Source organism: Cetorhinus maximus, chromosome 8, assembly GCF_964194155.1.
Source record: "Cetorhinus maximus chromosome 8, sCetMax3.hap1.1, whole genome shotgun sequence".
In the NCBI taxonomy this organism is placed as follows: domain Eukaryota; kingdom Metazoa; phylum Chordata; class Chondrichthyes; order Lamniformes; family Cetorhinidae; genus Cetorhinus; species Cetorhinus maximus.
Genome location: NC_135886.1, coordinates 129,883,260 through 129,903,936, shown reverse-complemented (window position 1 = coordinate 129,903,936; position 20,677 = coordinate 129,883,260). Strand labels below are relative to the sequence as shown.

General features: G+C 42.9%; 1 protein-coding gene across 7 annotated transcripts in view; it reads right to left on the bottom strand.

Moving 5' to 3' along the window:
- The window catches only part of LOC144683967 (transcription factor Dp-1-like), an 89,198-nt gene that overhangs the window by 41,589 nt on the left and 26,932 nt on the right, over positions 1-20,677 (bottom strand). For all 7 annotated transcript variants that reach the window (XM_078547599.1, XM_078547601.1, XM_078547604.1 and 4 more), the window contains 2 exons: positions 18,791-18,912; positions 1,271-1,436 (listed from right to left, as the gene is read on the bottom strand). In XM_078547599.1, the coding sequence (XP_078403725.1) occupies positions 1,271-1,436; positions 18,791-18,912 (288 nt within the window). The remainder of the gene's footprint in view (positions 1-1,270; positions 1,437-18,790; positions 18,913-20,677) is intronic.

Sequence of the window (20,677 nt, the reverse complement as noted above, 5' to 3'; positions counted from 1 at the left end):
CTCCATTCTTCATATGTTGGCCATACACCTTCAAGGGTTACAATTCTACAGTTACTGCCCAACACCATAGATATTCTCAATGTTATCAACATGTCTTAGATCTCCCTTCTTGCAAAGATGTAGTCAGCATATCTGCAACCTCTTCCGAAACTCAAACACTTCAAACCACTGAACTCAAAAACACCAAAACGACCATTTTTTTTCAAGATTAGCATGCCTGCTGCCAGCTTCCAAACCATATATACTTCTTTCATTAGGCTGGATAAGTCAAACCCTTATACCACTTTCAAGTAATTCTGTGATAATTCCATAAACTTTCAAGGTGCTCCCATCTTCTTCCATCTGTCAATTCTCAATTCAGAATTTCCAATTCTGGCCTCTAGTTCATAGTCTGAACATATTAGTTGGTCACATCCACTTCTAAAGTTTCGTTCCCCATCCTTTATCACAGGCTCAAATTTAATGATCCATTATTAGCCCCTTAAATTCCTTACGTTCTTCTAACAAAGGACTATAACCATTATGTACTGCTTTGAATTTCTCTGACTGAGCACCTGCTACTTTTCTTTCAGTCGTTCCACTTTTCTTCCTCACAGCCAGGTCAGTCAGTAAATTGCTTGCCAATTACCAAACTGAACTCTGTTTTGCCAAAACAAAAACAGAAACAGAAATACCTGGGAAAACTCAGCAGGTCTGGCAGCATCGGTGGAGAAGAGCACAGTTGACGTATCGAGTCCTCATGACCCTTCAACAGAACTCTGTTTTGCCAAATTGCTCATCAACTAAGAAAATTGTTATGAATGTGCACCTTGTGTTTCCTTCAATTACACACTTAAGTCAGCAACAAGACAATGATTAGATTCAGCTTTATCTACATCAATGCGATGTACTCTCCACCATGTAGTCAACCAAACTTCTGATCACCCTATTTGATAGACCCAGGTCAGCTTGTTTTCTGATGTCAGTAGAATGGGAGAATAAAATCCAGCCTCTTCTCATTTGCTTCCCTTTCCCACCATCAACAAAAGGATTGTGAGTTGAGGAAGGATATTCAAATATCCCTTATATTAAAGTTACAAAGCCTTGTCACCAAGCACACAATCTTATTTTACAGTTCTGTTCATTGTAGGAATGTCTGCTCCACACAAATTTACATGATTAAAAGAGTTTCCTGTACCTGGATATATTAAAAGCTTTACAATGAGTTACTATTTTTTGTGGACTAAAATTGCAGCCACTATTAACCTGGTAAGTATTAGGAGTGCCTTACTTCATCAGAGCCAGATTCCTGGTTGTTGGTGTTACTGAATTCTGCCACTAGCTCATCTGCCACTTCATTGTAGGTAGTTGTTCCTTTCTGTTGCACTTTCTCGCAGACCTTCATCGAAAAATGCCGCAATCCTTTGCCATTTTTTTCACCCTTTTTATTCCTTTTACTGAAAAGTAAATAAATTCAAACTTCAAAAATATTCTGCTTTCAAAATCATAGAACAAATCTTGCAAGATATTTAGATACCAGCTTACATTTACATAGCAGTTTAAATATATGAAAAGGTCCCAAGGGGCTACACAGCAGCATTGTCAAACAAAATTCGACACTGAGCCACATAAGGAAATACTAGGACAGGTGACAAAAAACTTGCTCAGAGGTGTAGGTTTTAAGAAGTGCCTTAAAAGGAGAACAGAAAGGTATTGAGGGTTTAGGGAGGGCATTCCAGGTCTTTGGGCCTAAGCAGTTCTGCGTTCAGCTGCCAATGGTGGAGCAGCTAAAATCAAGGGTGCACAAGAGGCTAGACTGAAGGAGTAGAGAGATCTTGGAGGGCTGTAGGAGGTTACATAAGAAATAGGAGCAGGAATATGCCATATGGCATATAGCCTGTCAAACCTTCTCAAATTTATACATTCCAATGAGGTCTCCTCTCATTTTTCTAAACTCCAGCCCACTCTATTCTCTCTCTCATAAAACAACCCTCTCATTTCAGGAGCCAATCCAGTGAGCCTTCACTGTACTTCCTCCAAGGCAAATATTTTATTTGCCTTCCTAATTGCTTCAGGCTACAAGGCTAGGAAGGGGCAGGCCTTGGAAGGAAGGATAAGAATTTAAAAATTGACGTGTCGCTAGAAAGAGCCAATACAATCATCAAGAAGCTATGGTGCAGAAAGTGTCTGCGCCAGCCAAAAGAGAAAAAGGAAACTAGCCACTCATTTTAATCTCACTTTCCAGCCCCTGGTCCATAGCCTTGCAGGTCACAACACTTCTGATGCAGATCCAGGTACCTTTTTAATGAGTTGAGCGTTTCAGCCTTACCCACCAACTTAGGCAGTGAATTCCAGATGCCCGTCACCCCCGGGTGAAAATTTTTTCCTCATGACCCCTCTATTCCTTCCAACAATCACCTTAAATCTATGCCCCTAGTATTCGACTCCTCAGCTATGGGAAAAAAGTCTTTCCTGTCTACCCTATCTAGGCCCCTCAATTTAGTACACCTCAATAAAGCCACCCCTTAGCCTCCTCTGTTCTAAGGAAAACAACCCTAGCCTACTCAATCTCTCCTCATAGTTGTAATTTTCAAACCCTGGCAACATTCTTGTAAATCTCCTCTGCACTCTCTCCAGGGCAATTATGCCCTTCCTGTAATGTGACGACCAGAAAAGTACAAAATTCCAGCTATGGCCTAACCAGCATTTTATACAGGTCCATCATTACATACCTGCTTTTGTATTCAAAACCTTGCCCAATAAAGGAAAGCATTCCATATGCTTTCTTGACCACCTTGTCCACCTGTCCTGCCAGCTTCAAGGACCTGTGGACATGCACTCCATGGTGTCTCATTTCCTCAACCTCTCTCAATAACTTCCCACTTATTGAGTATTCCCTTGTTTTGTTTACCCTCCCCAAATGCATTACCTCACACTTTTCCAGATTGAATTCCATTTGCCATGTCTCTACCCGCTCAACCAAACCACTGATATTCTGGAGTTGAAAGCTATCCTGCTCACTATCAACTACATGGCCAATTTTTGTGTCATCTTCAAATTTCCTAAGCATGCCTCCCACATTTAAGTCTAAGTCATTAATATACACAACAAACAGCAAGGGCCCCAACACTGAGCCCTGTCTAACACCACTGGAGACTGCTTTCCATTCACAAAAACATCAACCATTACCCTTTGCTTCCTGTCACTGAGCCAATTTTGGATCCAACCTGCCACTTTCCCCTTATCCCATGAGATCTCACTTTCCGAACCAGTCTGTCATGTGGGACCTTGTTTCCTTACTGAAATCCATGTAGACAACATCCACTCCATTATCCTCATCAATCCTCCTTGTTAATTCCTCAAAAAATTCTATTAAGTTAGTAAAACACGATCTTCCCTGAGCAAAACAATGCTGACTATCCCTGATCAATCTGTGCCTAAGTGACAGTTTATCCTGTCTTAATTGTTTTCAATAGTTTGCCCACCGAAATCAGACTGACCAGCCTATAATTTTATGGCCTATCCCTTGAAGCCTTTTTAAATAATGGTACAACATTCGCAGACCTCCAATCCTCTGGGTCTCACCTGTATCTAGTGAGGATTGGAAAATGATCCTCAGAGCATCTGCTATTTCCTCCCTGGCTTCCTTCAACAGCCAGGGATACAATCCATTTGGCCCGGGTGATATATCCACTTTCAAGGATGCCAGTCCCTCCAGCACTTCTTCTCACTATGCATTTTTAAAATTCATCCACAGGATGTGGGCTTCACTGGCTGGGCCATCATGTATTGCCCATCCATAGTTGCCCTTGAAAAGGTGATGGTGAGCTGCCTTCTTGAACCACTGCAGTCTATGTGCACCCACAGTGCTGTTAGGAAGGGAATTCCAGGATTTTGACCCAACGACAGTGAAGGAACAGTGATATATTTCCAAGTCAGGATGGGGAGCGGTTTGGAGGGGAACTTCCAGGTGGTGTTCCCATCTATCTGCTGCCCTTGTCCTTCTGGGCGGTAGTGGTCATGAGTTTGAACTCCTGCATTGCATCTTGTAGATGGTACACACTGCTGCTACTGTGTGTTGGTGGTGGAGGGAGTGAATGTTTGTGGATGTGGTGCCAATCAAGCAGGCTGTTTTGTCCTGGACGGTGTCAGGCTTCTTGCACGTTGTGGGAGCTACACTCATCCAGGCGAGTGGGGAGTATTCCATCACACTCCTGACTTGTGCCTCATTTTATTGCTTATTGTATCTAACATTTCACACTCCTCCTCTAACTAGAATGTCTGCATCATCCCTCTCCTTAGTGAAGACAGAGACAAAGTAATCACTGAGAACCCTGCCCACATCTTCTGCATCAACTCATTAGTTACCATGTACATCTCTGATAGGCCCTGCCTTTTCCTTAGTTATGCTCTTGCTCTTAATGTACTGATAAAACATCTTAGGATTTTCTTTGATTTTACCTGCCAATATTTTTTGTATGCTCTCTTTACTTTCCTAATTTCCATTTTTACTTCACTCCTGTACTTCCTATGCTCCTCTATGCTTTCTACAGTATTAAGTCTTTTGTGACTGTTAGAAGCTTTTTTTTTCCTGCTTTATTTTGGCCTGTATGCTTCTGGATAACCAGCAGACTCTAGATTTGGCAGAACCACCCTTTTTCTTTGTGGGGGCATGTCTACACTGTGCCCATAGAGTCTCATCTTTGAATGCCTTCCACTGATATGACAGTTTTTCCTTCTAATAGCTGCATCCAGTCCACTCTCGCCAGCTCACCTCTCAGCTTTGAAAAAATTGTCTTCCCCCAATTTAGAACTTTTACTCCTGTTCTATTTTTGTCCTTTCCCATAATGATGGTAAATCTAACTATATTATGGTCACTATCTCCAAAATGGTCTCCCACTACTACTTCATCCACTTGCCCATCTTCATTTCCCAAGGCTAAATCTAGAATTGTGCGCCCTCTCACTGGGCTTATGTGCTGGCTAAAAAAGTTCATTGAATGCAGTTCAGGAATTTTGCGCCCACTTTGCCTGTCATGAAGGGGTATTAATGTATATAACGTTCTTGGAAATTATATTAAATTGGACTTATAGTAGGGTGTGTGTGTTAATTGGATTAAAGCTAGTCTGGGCGCTTTGATGTATAGTAGTTTTGAGATGTAAACAGTAAGGTAAACAGTGAATTTGCATTTTGTTGAATAAACCAAAGACTGGGGGTGAAATCTTGCACCTAGCTAGGAGACACCAAGCAATATGTTTATATTACTAATAAAATTAGTACTGTGAAAGGGGTTTTATTGTTAGAAGAGGTGGAGAGTTCAAGGGGCCTGGTGATACAATGAGAATTTACATTCAAAGGGAAGATTAGGTATATACAGAAGAGTTTTGTATGAGTAAGTCAGAGGCATGTGAGATCTAAGCTGCCTATAAGCCCTACCGCTGTCTGCGAAGGAACAAATTGAAAGGAACCTCATTTTAAATTCGTAAGATAAAATGTGCTTTGCCTGGTGTCTATATTTAAGTCTACGGTTATTGTTGCCTTGGGCAAGATTACCTGGGAATGATTAATTTTGGGCTTTGTTTAAAAGTTATTATGGTAGTAATTTGTATGTATTTAATTTCTTATTATAATTAATAAATGTTTAATTTAGTTTATATAAAAAACCTCTCTAGGATTGGTGGTTTTTATGCCTGAATTCAGAGATGCATCTCAAACATACCAAAAGGAAATATAGGTTATGACAGTTGTTTAAAAATTTCCCTCTGGGATTTTAAATAACTCATCCCTACCAACTGCTGTGTCATGTCAGTGCCCTTCACACTGTTTGTATCCCAATTGATATTAGGGTAGTTGAAATCCCAAACGATTACTGCTCTATTGTTTCTACATTCAGAAATCTGTGTACATATTTGCTGTTCTAACTCCCGCTATTGGGGGCCTACAGTATACTCCTATCAGTGTGGCTGCCCCCCCCTTTTTTTTAAATTTCTGAGCTCCCTCCATTTGGCCTCATTTGATGCTTCATTTAGTTTCTCATCCCTCACAGCTGTAATTGATTCTTGAACCAATAATGCTACACCCCAACCTAGTTTAACCTCCCCCCTACCTCCCCTCCTTCACCAACAGCACTAGCAAATCTCTCTGCGAGGATATTCATCCCAATCCTGTTCAAGTGTAGACTGTTTGGCTTGTGTGGGTCCAATCTTCCCCAGAACCAGTCCCAATGCCTCAGAAATCTGATGCCCTCCCTCCTACATCAACTTTCCAATCTCCTTCTTAGCTCCCTAAAGTCTAATTTCAGGACCTCATCCCCTTTCCTACCTAAGTCATTGGTATCAACGTGGACCACAACATCTGGCTGATCACCCTCCCCAGAAGAATATCCTGCAGCTGCTCAGTGACATCCTTGACCCTGGCACCAGGGAGGCAACATACCATCCTGGAGTCACACCTACAGCCACAGAAACACCTGCCTGTTCCCCTAACTAATGAATCCCCTATTACTACTGTTCCTCCCCTCTTCTTTCTCCCCTCTTGTACAGCAAAGCTGCCCAAGATGCCACAAACTTGGCTCTGACTGCACTCCTCAGAGGAACTAACACCCTCACCAATATCCAAAACAGAAAACCGGTTGATAAGCGCGACCCCAGGGGACTCCTGCACCACCTGCCTAATTTTCTTGGACTGCCTGGCAGTCACCCATTCCTTTTCTGCCTCCAGGCTCCTAAGCTGTGGTGTGACCGCCTCTCTGAACGTCCTATCCACGTAGCTCTCAGCCTCGTGGATGCACCACAGTGACTCCAACCAGTGCTCAACCTCTGAAACCTAGAGCTTAAGGTTCTGGAGCTGGTGACACTTCCTGCACGTGGTCATCTAGGACACATGTAGCATCCACAACTTCCCACATATTACAAGGCATGCTTTCCACAAGACTGAACTGTCCTGCCATGGCTTCAATTGGCTTCCCTTGCATTAACTTTATTTTACTGAATTACTTCTGCAACTTTATTTTACCTGGCCTCGACAACTTTATTTCCCTACAAGTCAGTAAGTACAGGGGTGATGGTTGGATGAGACATTGTGTGTGCTATGATATGGGCAGCAAAGTTTTGGGTGAGTTCAGGTTTATGGAAAGTGACAATGAGAGCCTGGCCGGGAGAACTTTGGAAAAGTAGAGTCTATAGGCAACAATTGCATAAATCAGGGTATCAATACAAAATGAGCTGACAATGTTGAAGATGGGTGATGCAACAGTGATGGAAAGTAGACAATCTTGGTGATGAGGTAAATATGGGGTCAGAAGCTCACCTCTGGGTCAAATAGAACGCCAAGGTTGTGAACAGTCTGGTTCAGTTTCTGATAGTGGTCAGGTAGACGGATAGCGTCAGTGGTTAAAAGAACTAAGATTCTTGCAGGAACTAGAGATATAGCTTTAGACTTCCCAATATTTAGCAGGGAGGAAAGTTATACTCATCTAGTTGTGTGTGTCAGACAAAGCGGCATGCCAAATCAGACATTTTGGGTGGGGAGGTGGTGAAGTACAGCTGGGTGTTATCAGTATTCACATGGGAACTTGAACACTGGTGTTTTCAGATTATGTCGCCATTGGGAAGCATGTAGATCAGAAATAACAGGATGTGTGCAGAGAAGTCAAGGTGATGTGCAGCAGGTCTGGCAGTCTGTGGAGAGCGAAACAAAGTTAACATTTCAAATCAATGACCTGACATCAGAGTGGTTCTGGTGTAAGCTCATTGATCGGAAACATTAATTGTCACTTCTCTCACCACAGATACTGCCAGGCCAGTTGCATACTTCCAGAATTTCCTGTTTTAATTTCAGATTTCCAGCATCTGCAGTATTTTGCTTTTCTCTAAATGCAGCTAATCCTCTATGACTGGAATGGAACCTGGCTGGGACAGTCCCAAAAAGCTGATTGATGGAGGAGAGGCATTACTAGAGGAAGGTGCGGTCAACCATGTCAATATCTGCAGACATTTTAAAAAAGATAAATCATTTTACAACTCCAGAGATAGTTATACAGTTGGTAACAAAAGTATTTCCAAGTAATTGTCATTACCACAACCTGAATATAATTTATAAATGTGAAAATTAGATACACAAATCACAAAAATCTACAGGGGAAATTAACTCTGAAAACAGCCAATGTACTTGTGCTCAAATTTATATTTGCATACTAAAGTTATCACACAAAATTTCTACAGAATTGGGACAAAAAGGCAACAATTATGAGATACCTCCATTACTCACTTCTTCATACGTAGGTTTTCCATTTGGATGAATTCACAAGTTATCTTTCATTTATAATCTGGTTCAAATTACTGTACTGACACGCACACAAGTCATGCATCAAATAGAAGCTCCTAACCCATCTTTCTCCAAAAAAGAATTAGGCCTCATTCCAATTTAAATGGTTTTACAACAGATATATCAAGTAAAATCTATATAGAACACAACTCATTGCTAGCCTTCCATATGAACATCTAAATTCTAGGTCTAACCAGCAAACAGAAAAGTAAAGAATAGGTGGAAGACAGATAATTTTGTAATTTGACAATGGGCTGATACATGGTCAAAGCAGTAGTGAAATAAAAACCACTAAGTCAGTCAAAAAACCTTGACCGTGCTTCTCATTTACTCTTCTGAAGGGTACCAATTTCTCCATCAGTTACATTCAGTTCAGTTAGTAACAGCACTCAAGCTGGGCAAATACATGACACAATTACAAGAGCCAATGCAAGGTGAAGATCCAGTTGTCTGAGTAAGTTACAAAGACTACTCATTATTTATCCTTATACCGTAGCTTCATTTTACAATTCCAAAGGAAATTTCTTGCATACAAACATAGCATAGCAAAACCATCAGGCTGGATAAGGTTGCTCTATTTTGTGGCAAGAGTTTACCTATTCCAACATTAATGGGCTGCAGCCAGGCACTCAAACCTGAATAATACTACAAGGATGGCCAGAGTCTGTGCAGATACCCATGTTCATGTCATGAGCATTATAGCTAATATAAATGAACTGTAACCATCTGTATTTAACCCAAGTCTTGAATACCAATAAAATTGTGTAGATTGTCCTGCCTGCATAACTTTCTTGGACATCACTGTAAACTACAACTGTATTTTGCATTCAAAAGTTTTGTAATTAATCAGTATTTACTGGACAATCAATACTGAGACGTATTAGCACTGGGAAGGCTTTTTTACTTTCCCTTTTGTCTGCACCACTTGTCAACAGCAAACTACACGTAGAAGGCCAATTTTACAGCACAAAATCCAGCTGGTTTTCTTTGAACTTTATCTTACCTAATAAATGAAAAAGCTACATGGCCAGTCCAAAACAATCAGTTTACATCTGAAGACAGAGATTATGACTGTAGCAGTTAAATGACGGCTGCAGGCATTATGCACGCAGAAAATAAAGATAATATTTTTACTGGTCTTTCACAAGTAAGGCCAACAAACCCATGGCGGATTTCAGCGGATAAGACCCAAACACGATCAACTTGTGTCAGGCTTTTTTTTAAAAGAAAGATCAATTGTCATCAACTAGGAGTAGAAAAGCTTAATATTACATGTCTTTGCCATCAATTCACAGTTAGAACATGGTTGAGCTGCAGAATAAAAATAGCTCAGCAGCAGCTTAACTTGCAACAAGCTCGTGCCTTAATGGCCTTAGCAAAATTCTCAAAGATTAAGATTAGAAACGCAGTTCATACCAGCATATTTATGCCAGGAGGGGAAGAGAGGGAGTCAAGCATTTACAAGACAGGTCATTTGTACACCAAATGGCACTCGACTGAAACAAACAAGATTGTTTTTTTGCATTTAGGCAGTCCTGGAGTTCAAAAGCAGGGCACGCAATTCACTTAAAAAAAAAACTTGTTTGTGGGATGACTGTGTTGCTGGCAAGGCCAGCACTTTTAATGTCCATTCCTAATTTTCCTTGAGGCGGTGGTGAGCCGCCTTCATGAACTGCTGGAATCAATGTAGTGTAGGTACACTCAGTGCTGTTTGGAAGTGAGTTTCAGGTTTTTTGACCCAGCAACAGTCATGCTTTTGCTGCCCTTGTTCTTCTAGGTGGGAGGGATCATGGGCTTGCAAGGCTTGGTGAGTTGTTGCAATGTGTCTTTTATATAGCACGCACTGTTGCCACTGTATGGTGGTGGTGGATGACAGCATGAATGCTTAAGGTGGTGGAGAGGATACTGATCAAGTGACTGTCCTGGATGGTGTCAAGCTTCTTGATTATTATTGGAGTTGCACTCATCCAGGCAAGTGGAACAGTATCCCATCATACTTCTGACATGTGCCTTTTAGATGGAGGACAGGTTATGGGGAGTCAGGTGGTGAGTTATTTGCCACAGAATTCTTAGCCTCTGCCCTGTTCTTAGAGTCATAGAGGTCTACAGCACAGAAAAAGGCCCTTTGGCCCATTGAATCTGCGCCGGTCAAACAAGTACCTAATTATTCTAATCCTATTTTCCAGCACTAGGTCCATAGCCTTGTATGCCATGGCATCGCAGAATTGTTCAAAACCACCTTCTTTGACTAAGCCTTGGTCAGGTCACTGCTCTGGGACTTGAACCCACAACCTGTAGCCACTCTATTTACATGGCTAGTTCAGGTAAGGCTCTGGTCAATGGTAACCCCCAGTATGCTAATGGTGGGGGATTCAGCGATGGTAATGAAGGTTGAAATGGTTAAGTTCTCTCTTGTTGGAGATGATCTTGTGTGACACGAATGTAACTTGCCACTTTTCAGACCAAGCCTGAATGTTGTCCAGATCTTGCTGCATGTAGGCATTGACTACTTCATTATATGAGTCGTTGTGAATGGAACTTAGCACTGTGCAATCATCAGCGAACATCCTAGCTTCTAACCTCATTATGAAGGGAAAGTCATTGATGAAGCAGCTGAAAATGGTTGAGCCTAGGAATAGCATGAGAAATTCCTGCAGTAATGTCCTGGGCCTGAGATGATTAACCCCCAATAGCCATAACCATCTTCCAGTGTGTTAAGTACGACTCCAACAAGTCTGCAGTTTCCCCCAACACCCAACCCCCCAAACTGATTCCCTTGGCTTCAATTTTGCTAGGACTCCTTTCCACACTCGGTCAAATGCTGCCTTAATGTCAAGGGCAGTCACTCTCACCTCTTTTGTCCATGGGTGGAATTGCCTGGTCTTGTTGGCAGCAGGCGTCATGGCAGGCGAGAGCGAACAATATGGTGCGAAGGCCAAAAATCTGTTTCAGGCTGTTGTGAAACCATTTTGCGATTGTCCACTCCACCCGTCAATGGCCACCGCATGTGGGGAACCTAATTTCAATACTTTAGCATCATTATAAGCCCTGCTTGCCAGGTTTATCCCTCCCCGTCAAATTTACCCACCACGTTGGTGTGACTTCAAAACAGCTTGCTTCACGGCTGCCTTTAAAAGGAGTCTACCTGGTGACTTGAACTTGGAGAGGAGTGCACACAACCTTGCGCAGTGTTTGCATTGCCCGTAGGACATCAAGGAAGAGGCACCACGCATTCGTGAGGGGACACAGGCAAGTCACTTTTCCCTGGCTGGTTTTCAGTGTGGTAACGAGGCTAGGGCTCCAATGCGGGTCAGGCTGGGGGGCGAATTCTTAATGTGCATTTTAGGGGGCAGCAGAACAATTAGCGAACCGGGCAAGTTGCAGAAACCCCTTGTGAAAGGTGGCCAGTCACAGTCCCTTACGATGTCTTTATTAAGATTTGGACCAGTATCCATCATAGTTCAAGCTAATACAACAGTCTTGCAGTGCAGATTAGGAAAATGCCTGTGCCTGAGCTGAGAGCACAGCATGCAGTCCAGTGGCTGAAGCTGCTGCCAGTCAAGTGGCACTGCACACTAGCCATCCAAGCAGTGGCCAGCACTCTTCTGCATGCGTGAGGGGACATTCAGACTGAACCAACAGAGGTTTTTAGGACACATGCTAACCCACGCGTCTCTCTTTGATCATGCAGGAGAACATCAGGATCATGGAGCCTGGTGATTTGCCTCATGGCAGACAGAGAGCAGAGAAGAAGAAGAAGAAGAATGTGGTGAGGGTGCCTGACTCAGAAAAGGGAGCTGCACCTCCCTCAAGATGAAGGGGTGGCAGGGCTTGCTGCGCACTCAGCTGAAGATCCACAGAGAGCCAATGTTCGTAGGCGCTTTGCTAGGCCCAGGATCTATAGGTGGCTCGTCATTCCTGCAGATGACTAAGTACCAATGCCGCTGAAGATTATACATGTCTAGGGAACCGGTTGGCCACATATGCCACCTCCTGTAGGACTTTGACTTCATGTGGACATGAGGGCATCCACTGCCAGTGACTATGAAAGTGACTGCAGTGCTCAATTTTTACGCAAGTGGCTCTTTCCAGGACTCTGCAGGTGACCTGTGCAGGATCTCACAAGCCTCCATGCACAAGTGTATCCAGGAGGTCACCAACGCCATCTTCACAAAGGCACAAAACTTTGTGCATCTTCACCAGGATCAGGAAAGCCAGGAAGCAAAAGCGCTGGGGTTTGCTCAGATCTCTGGTTTTCCATATATGCAGGGTGCCATCAACTGCACTCACGTGGTGCTTAGGTCTCCATGGCAACAAACAGTTGACTACATCCACAGCAAGGGTTTCCACTCACTGAATCAATATTCAGCTGGAGTGCGACCACCACAAGTGCATCCTACAAGTCTGCGCATGATTCCCAGGGAGACTTTAGCCTCATTGTACCGTAGCTCTGCTGCAGTTTGACGCTTGTGCAACCAGGACTTTGGTGGGGCAAACGATAGGCATTTTGAAAATGAGAATTTGCGGCTTTCACCATATCAAGTATTGTGGCCTATTACTAAATAGTGAACTGGAATTTGTAGTTTATTTTTTAACTTAGCTGTAGGATTTCACATCCAGTAGACAGTGCAAGTGACCATATTACAGGAAGAACACTAGAAGGGAAGTAATCATATGATGCTTCTAGTACCTGAGCTGTAAGAAGCAACTGCAGAAGTTGAGTTCATTTACACTTAAAGCAGATTGTGCAGTCAGTACTGTACTGAGAAATGACTGTTAACCATGGCCAGAGTTTGACTGAGGGTGGGACGAAGTTCAGAAGACGGAAGATGAATAAACTGAACAAATAAATATTTCACAGGGACGTTGGTAAATTTTTTTGAATAGGTTGTCCAGAGAGATGATCAAAACTGATGGCATCAATAATTTTAAGATGAAGTTGGATAGGTATTCAACATGAAAGTGAAAAGGAGGATATAGATATGGGGCAGAATCGTCCCAGATTTGTACTGTGTGGTAGTGTGTGAGAAAAAAGTTGTTTTATCCACTGGCCGCAATGATAGATTTTCGTGCTGTATCATCCCCTTCCCAGCATGTCCCCCCTCATCAATAATGCATTCACAGGAAATAGGTTGGATTGCTGGTAGACAGCCTTCGATTGACCCACACCACCATCACCGCCTGTGCTGCGACCAGGACTTTGTTTGCTCCAGCAACAGGCATTTTGAAAATGAAATTCCGGTGCCTTACAGGCCTGGTGGAACACTGCAATACAGTGCCTAGAGGGTGCCGTACATCACTGTCACTTGCTGCGCAATACACAACCTGGCGCTATAATGGGGAGAGGACTTGGCTGAGGAGGAGATGGAAGAGCTGCACATCTCCTCTGATGAGGGAGTCGAAGGGAATGACAGTGTTAAAGTCCTCAAAGGCAAGGATGCCGGCGGTGAGGCCATCACACTGATCAGATGAGGCAGGTGCGCTTGGGAGGATCTCGTAGCTGTAAGATTCATAGATGATGACGAGGTGCAGTGAGGACAATCCTGACATCCTCACCTTGCATCCGTGAACGTTTGACTCCTGTGTGGCTGATGGCAGTGCACATACCTTCAGTGCTCAGGCTCATGTTATGGAGACACAGCAGAGGCCCTAACAATCACTAGATTCCAAGAGGATGACAACAACATGTAGTGGGACACTCCATAGATCTTCACATAGCCTCTGTGAATGTCTGACTCCTGTCCAACTGAGGGCAGCTCGCTTGCACTCCATGATCAGGGTCATATCATTGCGGCGCAGCCATGAAATTTGAAATGCACCTGATCCTTTGGCAGCCTTCAGCACCTGTCCCCATCAGGAGCACAATGTCACCATTCAGATTCTGAAGAGATGGGGAGCCAGCCCCACCTCAAAAAGGTGCTGAGAGCACACAGAGAGAATGACAGAACTCTGACACCTGCCCACGACATTCTGGCAGCAATGACAAGCACCATCGAGGTGCAGGCATTGCTAATGTGTCCAGTGAGTGAGAAGCCAGGCCATCACTTTGGTCTGAAGGTTACAGACTGCACAGGGAATAGGCCCTGGACTGAGAAACCCTGGCTTTACCTTGTGCAGGAACCAAGGTTTCACATCTGAGTGACACGAATGCTGCTCATCAGAACAAGGAGCCATAGGCAAGGAGTCATTCTTGGCAGTTTATTTACAAGAGTGAACATTATGTACAGGTAATTAACACCTTCGCCCAGGCTGTGCAATTCCATTCTTTTAACCTTCCTAACCCGGAAGCTACGTCTTGGTGCTCTCTCAAAATCCACAGCAGAGGCAGCCTGCTGACTGCTACACCCTGTGACGACCTTGGCGGGAGGCGTCCTCTGGAGGGCTGAGACCTGGAGAGCACTGGCTTATTTTGGGTGTCCTGTGGGCCAACTGTGCCCTCCTCTGCCTGTTGAGCTGGAGTTGCAGGGATCACAGGACAGGGAGTTTGGATCAGCTGGACATTCCTGGAGTAACCTGGGTGGGTGGCCCCAGGGTGTTGAGCTGCTGGTCCTCCTACCTATGGGTGTCTGGCGGCCCCTGGCTGACTCTTTGAGAAGGGGAAGTTGGAGTGAGATCGAGCTGCCCCACATCCCTCTCGCATTGACACTGCTAGAGGCTAGCTATGGCACCAGCAATGGAGTTCAGCCCTGTAAAGGTGCAGGACCAATGTCTTGGACCAAAGTCTCCATGGCAGCCACCATTCTACCAGCGTTGCAATGCCGGTGATATCACCTCAGAACGGGTCTTCAATTAGGATGTCATCAGAATCTTCTTCTGAGATGTCTTCACGGCTTGAGTCAAGGATCTGGCTCATGGACCCCCTCAGCTACTTCCCAGATGTGCGTGCGAAAGCAAGGAGAGATAGTGTATGGCAGGACACTGCGGAACAGGGGAACTCACTCACAGCATGGTGGTTTGATGGATGTTGCACTGCTGGATCCTCTTTTGGTTGAGTAATGCGGACCTTGCCATCAGCACAAGGACGATCCAGATCGTCATTGGGCAGCTGGATGGCTATTCTCAAAATCTGAGGGGGCTTTGATGTCAGGCAATTCTTCACCAATCTGCAATCTCTCCCCCTTTTGTTGTGTGCCAGCCAGAATGCAGGTGGAAAGAGTGTAAGCAGGACACCGGCCAGGCCAGATGAGAAGGATTCCTGGCATTGCAGGTGGTGAGTGGTGCCACAGACAGGATGAGGGCACAATCCGCAGGGCAGATGAAGTTGTGTGTGAGAGTTAATTACCGATTAGAAAAATGTACCTTGGCATTAAGATCAAAAATTTAGAAATTAATACTTTTCTAACAAGTTGCTTGTGAATAAGATACTGACTCAAAATATTCTTATATAGTTACTGAAATATAGTATAAAGATGCACCTTTTAACTTGGCTGTCCAGGTATACTGAACTGCTCCTGTAAGGTGGGAAACTGCAAACTGCATCAGTTGTTCCTATGCAGGATGAGGGATGCTTCTACTGAATCCAGCACCCCTCCCAATGCACATGAAACCCACTTTATTTAGGGACGTCCCTTGAATTAGCAGAGGGTGAGATCAATGTGGATGTGTGATAGGTTTGTGGGTGCGTGAGTTGAGAATAACGAGGAGAGTGACTTACCCTGGCGGAATGGAGATCATTCATCCTCTTTTGGCACTGGGTGGCTGTTCTCTTTTGCATGGTGTTGGCACTAACAACCACTGCCACCCATGCTGGATTTGTCACCTTGCTTGCTGGTCTTCGCCCAAGGTGAGCCTCCACTGCGTCCAGTAGGCGCTCAAGGGAGTCATCACAAAATTTGGGGGCACCATGTGTCCTCCCTTTGGCAGCCATGGCTTTCCAGCAGCTTTCAATCCCTTAGTATGCGCTAGCTCTGTGCAGGGGCACCCTTTAAATATGGCACCCAGATTACTGAAAGCCTGAGGTGACAGCAGGGTGGGCCAATTGGGGGCCACCCACCAACGATCCGACATGTTTCCCGTGAATGCAGTATTAATGAGGTGGGATGCGCCAGGAAGGGGACAATACGGCGTGAAAATCCATCAATACGGCTGGCAGATAAAACAACTTTTTTCACGCACGCCACCACACTTGGTGCAAATCTGGGATGATTCTGCCCCATATCTATATCCTCCTTTTCACTTTCATGCTGAATATCTATCAGACTTCATCTCAAAATTATTAATGCCATTAGTTTTGATCATCTCTTCGGGCAACCTATTCCAAAAATTTACCAACATCCCTCTGAAATATTTATACATGTTCAGTTTATTCACCTTCCGTCTTCTGAACTTCGTCCTACCCTCAGTCAAACTCTGGCCATGGTAAAGTTATTTCTCAATACAGTACTGACTCCACAGTCTGCTTTAAGTTAAATGAACTCAGCTTCCACAGTTGCTCCATGTAGCTCAGGTACCAGAAGTATCATATGGTCACTTCCCTTCTAGTGTTCTTTCTGTAAGATGGTCACTTGCACTGTCTACTGGAAGTGAAATCCTACAGCTAGGTTAAAAATAAACTACAAATTCCAGTTCACTATTTAGTAATAGGCCACAATACTTGATATGGTGAAAACCACAAATTCTTATTGGTTGCTCTTTCCCTCCTATTGACCAAATCACTCTGCCAACCACAGGGAGATGTCATACTTTGTCTGCTGATTAACTATGCTAAAATCCAAGTCTGCAATACCAGATGCTTCAAAGAATTTATTCAGTAACTGCTCAAAGATCTGTAATGCAATTAACAGCAGATAGAGTGGATTTAGTGTGCAGTGGTGGGGGGCATGCTGGGTTCACCAGAAGCATCCCTCATCATGCATAGGAACAACTGATGCAGTTTCCCACCTTACAGGATCATTTCAGTACACCTGGACAGCTAAGTTAAAAGGTGCATCTTTACACTATATGTCAGAAACTATAAAAGAATATTTTGGGTCAGTATTTTACTCTCAAGCAACTCGTTAGAAAAGTGTTAATTTCTAAACTTTTGATCTTAATGCCAAGGTGCATTTTTCTAATTCAGTATGAGGAGCTTCCACAAAGTGTGACCTGCAAGCTGCAACATGTTGGGCAATTTTCAACTCATCTTTGAGGAAAAAAGGAATGAGCCTTTCTTCATGTTGGAGATTAAAGAAATCGGTTGCATTTAATCAACTAGATTCAGTACCTTTCCTTTCTTGTTAAAATTTTTTTCTAAAATTTCTTAATTCTTGTCCCATGGCAAGACACCAGCAACACTGATGAACTGGACAGTTCATCATAGGAAATGGCCTAAGGCTACTGGCATTGAAACAAACCATATTCTTCACTGCATTTAGGCCAGGTATTTTGAACCATATGCCATCAGTTAAGTCCTTCTATTTCTCATGCAGGGAACTCCACTTGCATCTGGAATTCTGGTAGACACTTATTGATTGTTTTTTTTAAAAAAAAAAAATCTTCTGATGGATTTCGTACTTGATTAGAGGGGTTGAAACATGGAGTCTCAAGAAAGGTGGATTTGAGAGGAAAGGGAGGTTCAAGGTGGGTGGTAGCTTGCATGGATGGAGGGGCTTAGGGTTGTTTCTTTGAGGAGAGGGATGATGACGGCAGATATGAAGGAAAAGGGCATGTAATTGAACAGAGAACTGTTAACAATATCAGGAAGAGAATTGAGGTGGTTAGCAGTTTATTGGGAGTAAGCTGGAGGGAAAAGGAAGTGGGGCTCATTAATAAGTTGAGCTTGGAGGGGGCATGAGGGGAGATAGAAGAGCAGCTGGGGTAGATGTGAATTCATGGCAAGGGGAAACCTTAGAGGAAGTTAGACCCAGTGGGATAGGAGAGTGGAGGGAAGCAACAGATGCAGCTGATTGGACAGTCTCAATCTTTTTTACTGCAAAGTCCATGAGCTCATGCACATATTGTTGGAGTTGAAGGTGTTTAAAGACGTCAGTTAGTGGAGAAGAGAAACTGGGTATTACCTTTGCCTTCCTGGGTGATCTTGAAATAGTGGGCACTTTTAGTGATGGAGAACATTGCCCAATAATACTTTACGAGGTCTAGTCAGATTTGGGGATGAATTGCTAAACAATTTAACAAATGAACTTTTAAAATCTTACTGCTGGTTAAGTGCTCTTCCTTTGTCAGATAAAGGATTCAAGTATGCTTGGATTTAGAACAGAAAAATAAAAAATCAATTTTTTTGTCGATTAACAAGTTTGATTAAGGTTTGCGCGTGACTGTTTTGAATGATTTAAGCACTTTTCTTCAAAGCTTCATGGCCCATAGAACCTTTCCCACCCCCAGACAAAATTTCACAAATCGTATCTCAAAGTAGAAATGAGCTTCAACAAAACAAGATTACCCAAAAGACAGAGAACATGATTTAAGATACTGTTTAATTTTACAAACTTAAGTGCAAAAAAAACTATATTGCCTAAAGCACAATCTGAAGAAGTTTATTTACTTTACCCTGTACTCCATGGAGAAGAGTCTGATGCCTCACCCTGAGTTAACATGTGTATATTAGGACCATGGGGGCTTCCCACTAAAACAGTAGGTGTTGTCGGTGCCCGTTGAGGTGTACTAATTATCTACATAGAAAATGGAAAAAACAGAAAAGGATTAAAAACCAGGTTAAATTGTTTAATTACACAAGACAGATTAAAATTATATGGCAACATCTTGGGCCCACCTAGATAGAATTTCCAGAACTCCATCTCAAAATGAAAATGAGCCTCGACAAGATTACATGAGTTTAAAGGCTAAATTTGTCATAAATTGTATATTCCATATAGAAATGCTAGGAAACAATATACTTCAATCTTGATGCATTAAGTTTCAAGAGCAATGGGATAATTGGTTTTCCTGTGCGCAAGATATTTGCAGTATTAAGATGCGTGTCATAACTTCTCATTTTCATTGCATTAGCATTGTCTTTCGAACTCCTAGTCCAGTAACATTATGCAAGTATACCGATATATAATCGTATGGTATAAAGGAAGTGCAACATGCCATATTCACAATGGCAGGATCAAGTTTGTGCCTCCAATTTCTCCATAATGCCAGATTAGAACAAATTTCTTTAAACAGAGGATTGTTAGAGCAGGGAATGTCTGAGGTAGAGGCCATTTCAATTTAAGGCAAAATAAATATTTGAAATAGGGAAGGATAAATGGCCATGGCTGGAAAGTTGGATTAGCTTTAATTGCTCTAGCAAATAACTTCTTTCTATATTGAGAGGTTCTGTGCTATCAAAGGCTGTAAAGTAAAAAAAGCCACTCGTTCAACTGAAGGGCCAAAAATCTGTAAAGATTATTTTTTTTCGCTCCCAAATTCCAATTCCACATGCCTTTTTAGGTGACAAGTACTTTTCTTTCTAATTCCCAATTAGGTCCCCTTGCACAAATGCAATCCCAGAAACAAAAAGTGGCTTCCTTCCAGGTCTCTACCAATGCTGATCTGAAGCTAGCCATCGGAGATACAAAAAGGGCAGTTTAGATAACTCTCAGGAAAGATCCTGTATGATAACACCTCTCAAGAATTTTAGGAGAGCTATTACACTGTTACTGGCTGGTGTTAAAAGTATCAGGCCAATCAATTTTAACCTCCTCACCCCCAACAACTTAATCCCATTCCCAATTATCTTCCCTCCTCTTGTAAAAATGGACATTCTCTGCTGGAATAAAATATCATTAATATCAAAACCATCAACAGGTGCAAATGAAGGTATTGAGTGCTGGTAGCCTATTCACCTGTGAGCGTATGAGGGCAGGGGTGAGGGATGGTGGGTGAAAAGAGGAGAGAAGGTGACACCCAAGCTTAAAGCGTTATGGAATTAGTTATGGGTGAAGTTGAAAAATCCAGAGAAGTTGAGTCATATCGGTCACCAAGAAGCAACAAACAGAACACTGAACCATGTTGCTAAGGCAGGAGAATATGAGTTAGTATAATACAAGTCAGAGGATGCCGTACTGTAATGGAAACCGTACAGCTTTTATGAGATTGCAACTGAAGTAACTGGAACAGTTTTCATTACTAAGGCACAAGAAACATTCAAGGTTTGGAGATAATGTAGAGAAAAGGTACAAGGTAAATCTTTCTGTTAAGGATAGATTGGTGAATCTGGGTTCTTCAGCTTTGAAAGGAGGATAATGAAAGCAGACATTATAGAAGTATAAGATATTAAGGTATATAGAAAAGCAACCCAGCACATTATTTAAAGGAGATAGCCAAAAGTAATACAAAGGGGAATAGGTCTAAATTGACAAAGGTAAATTTAGGAATGTCTTCATGAAGAATCAACAATCAAAATGCAAATATAGGAGTGAAGAGCAAAAACATGCAATAATTTTACAG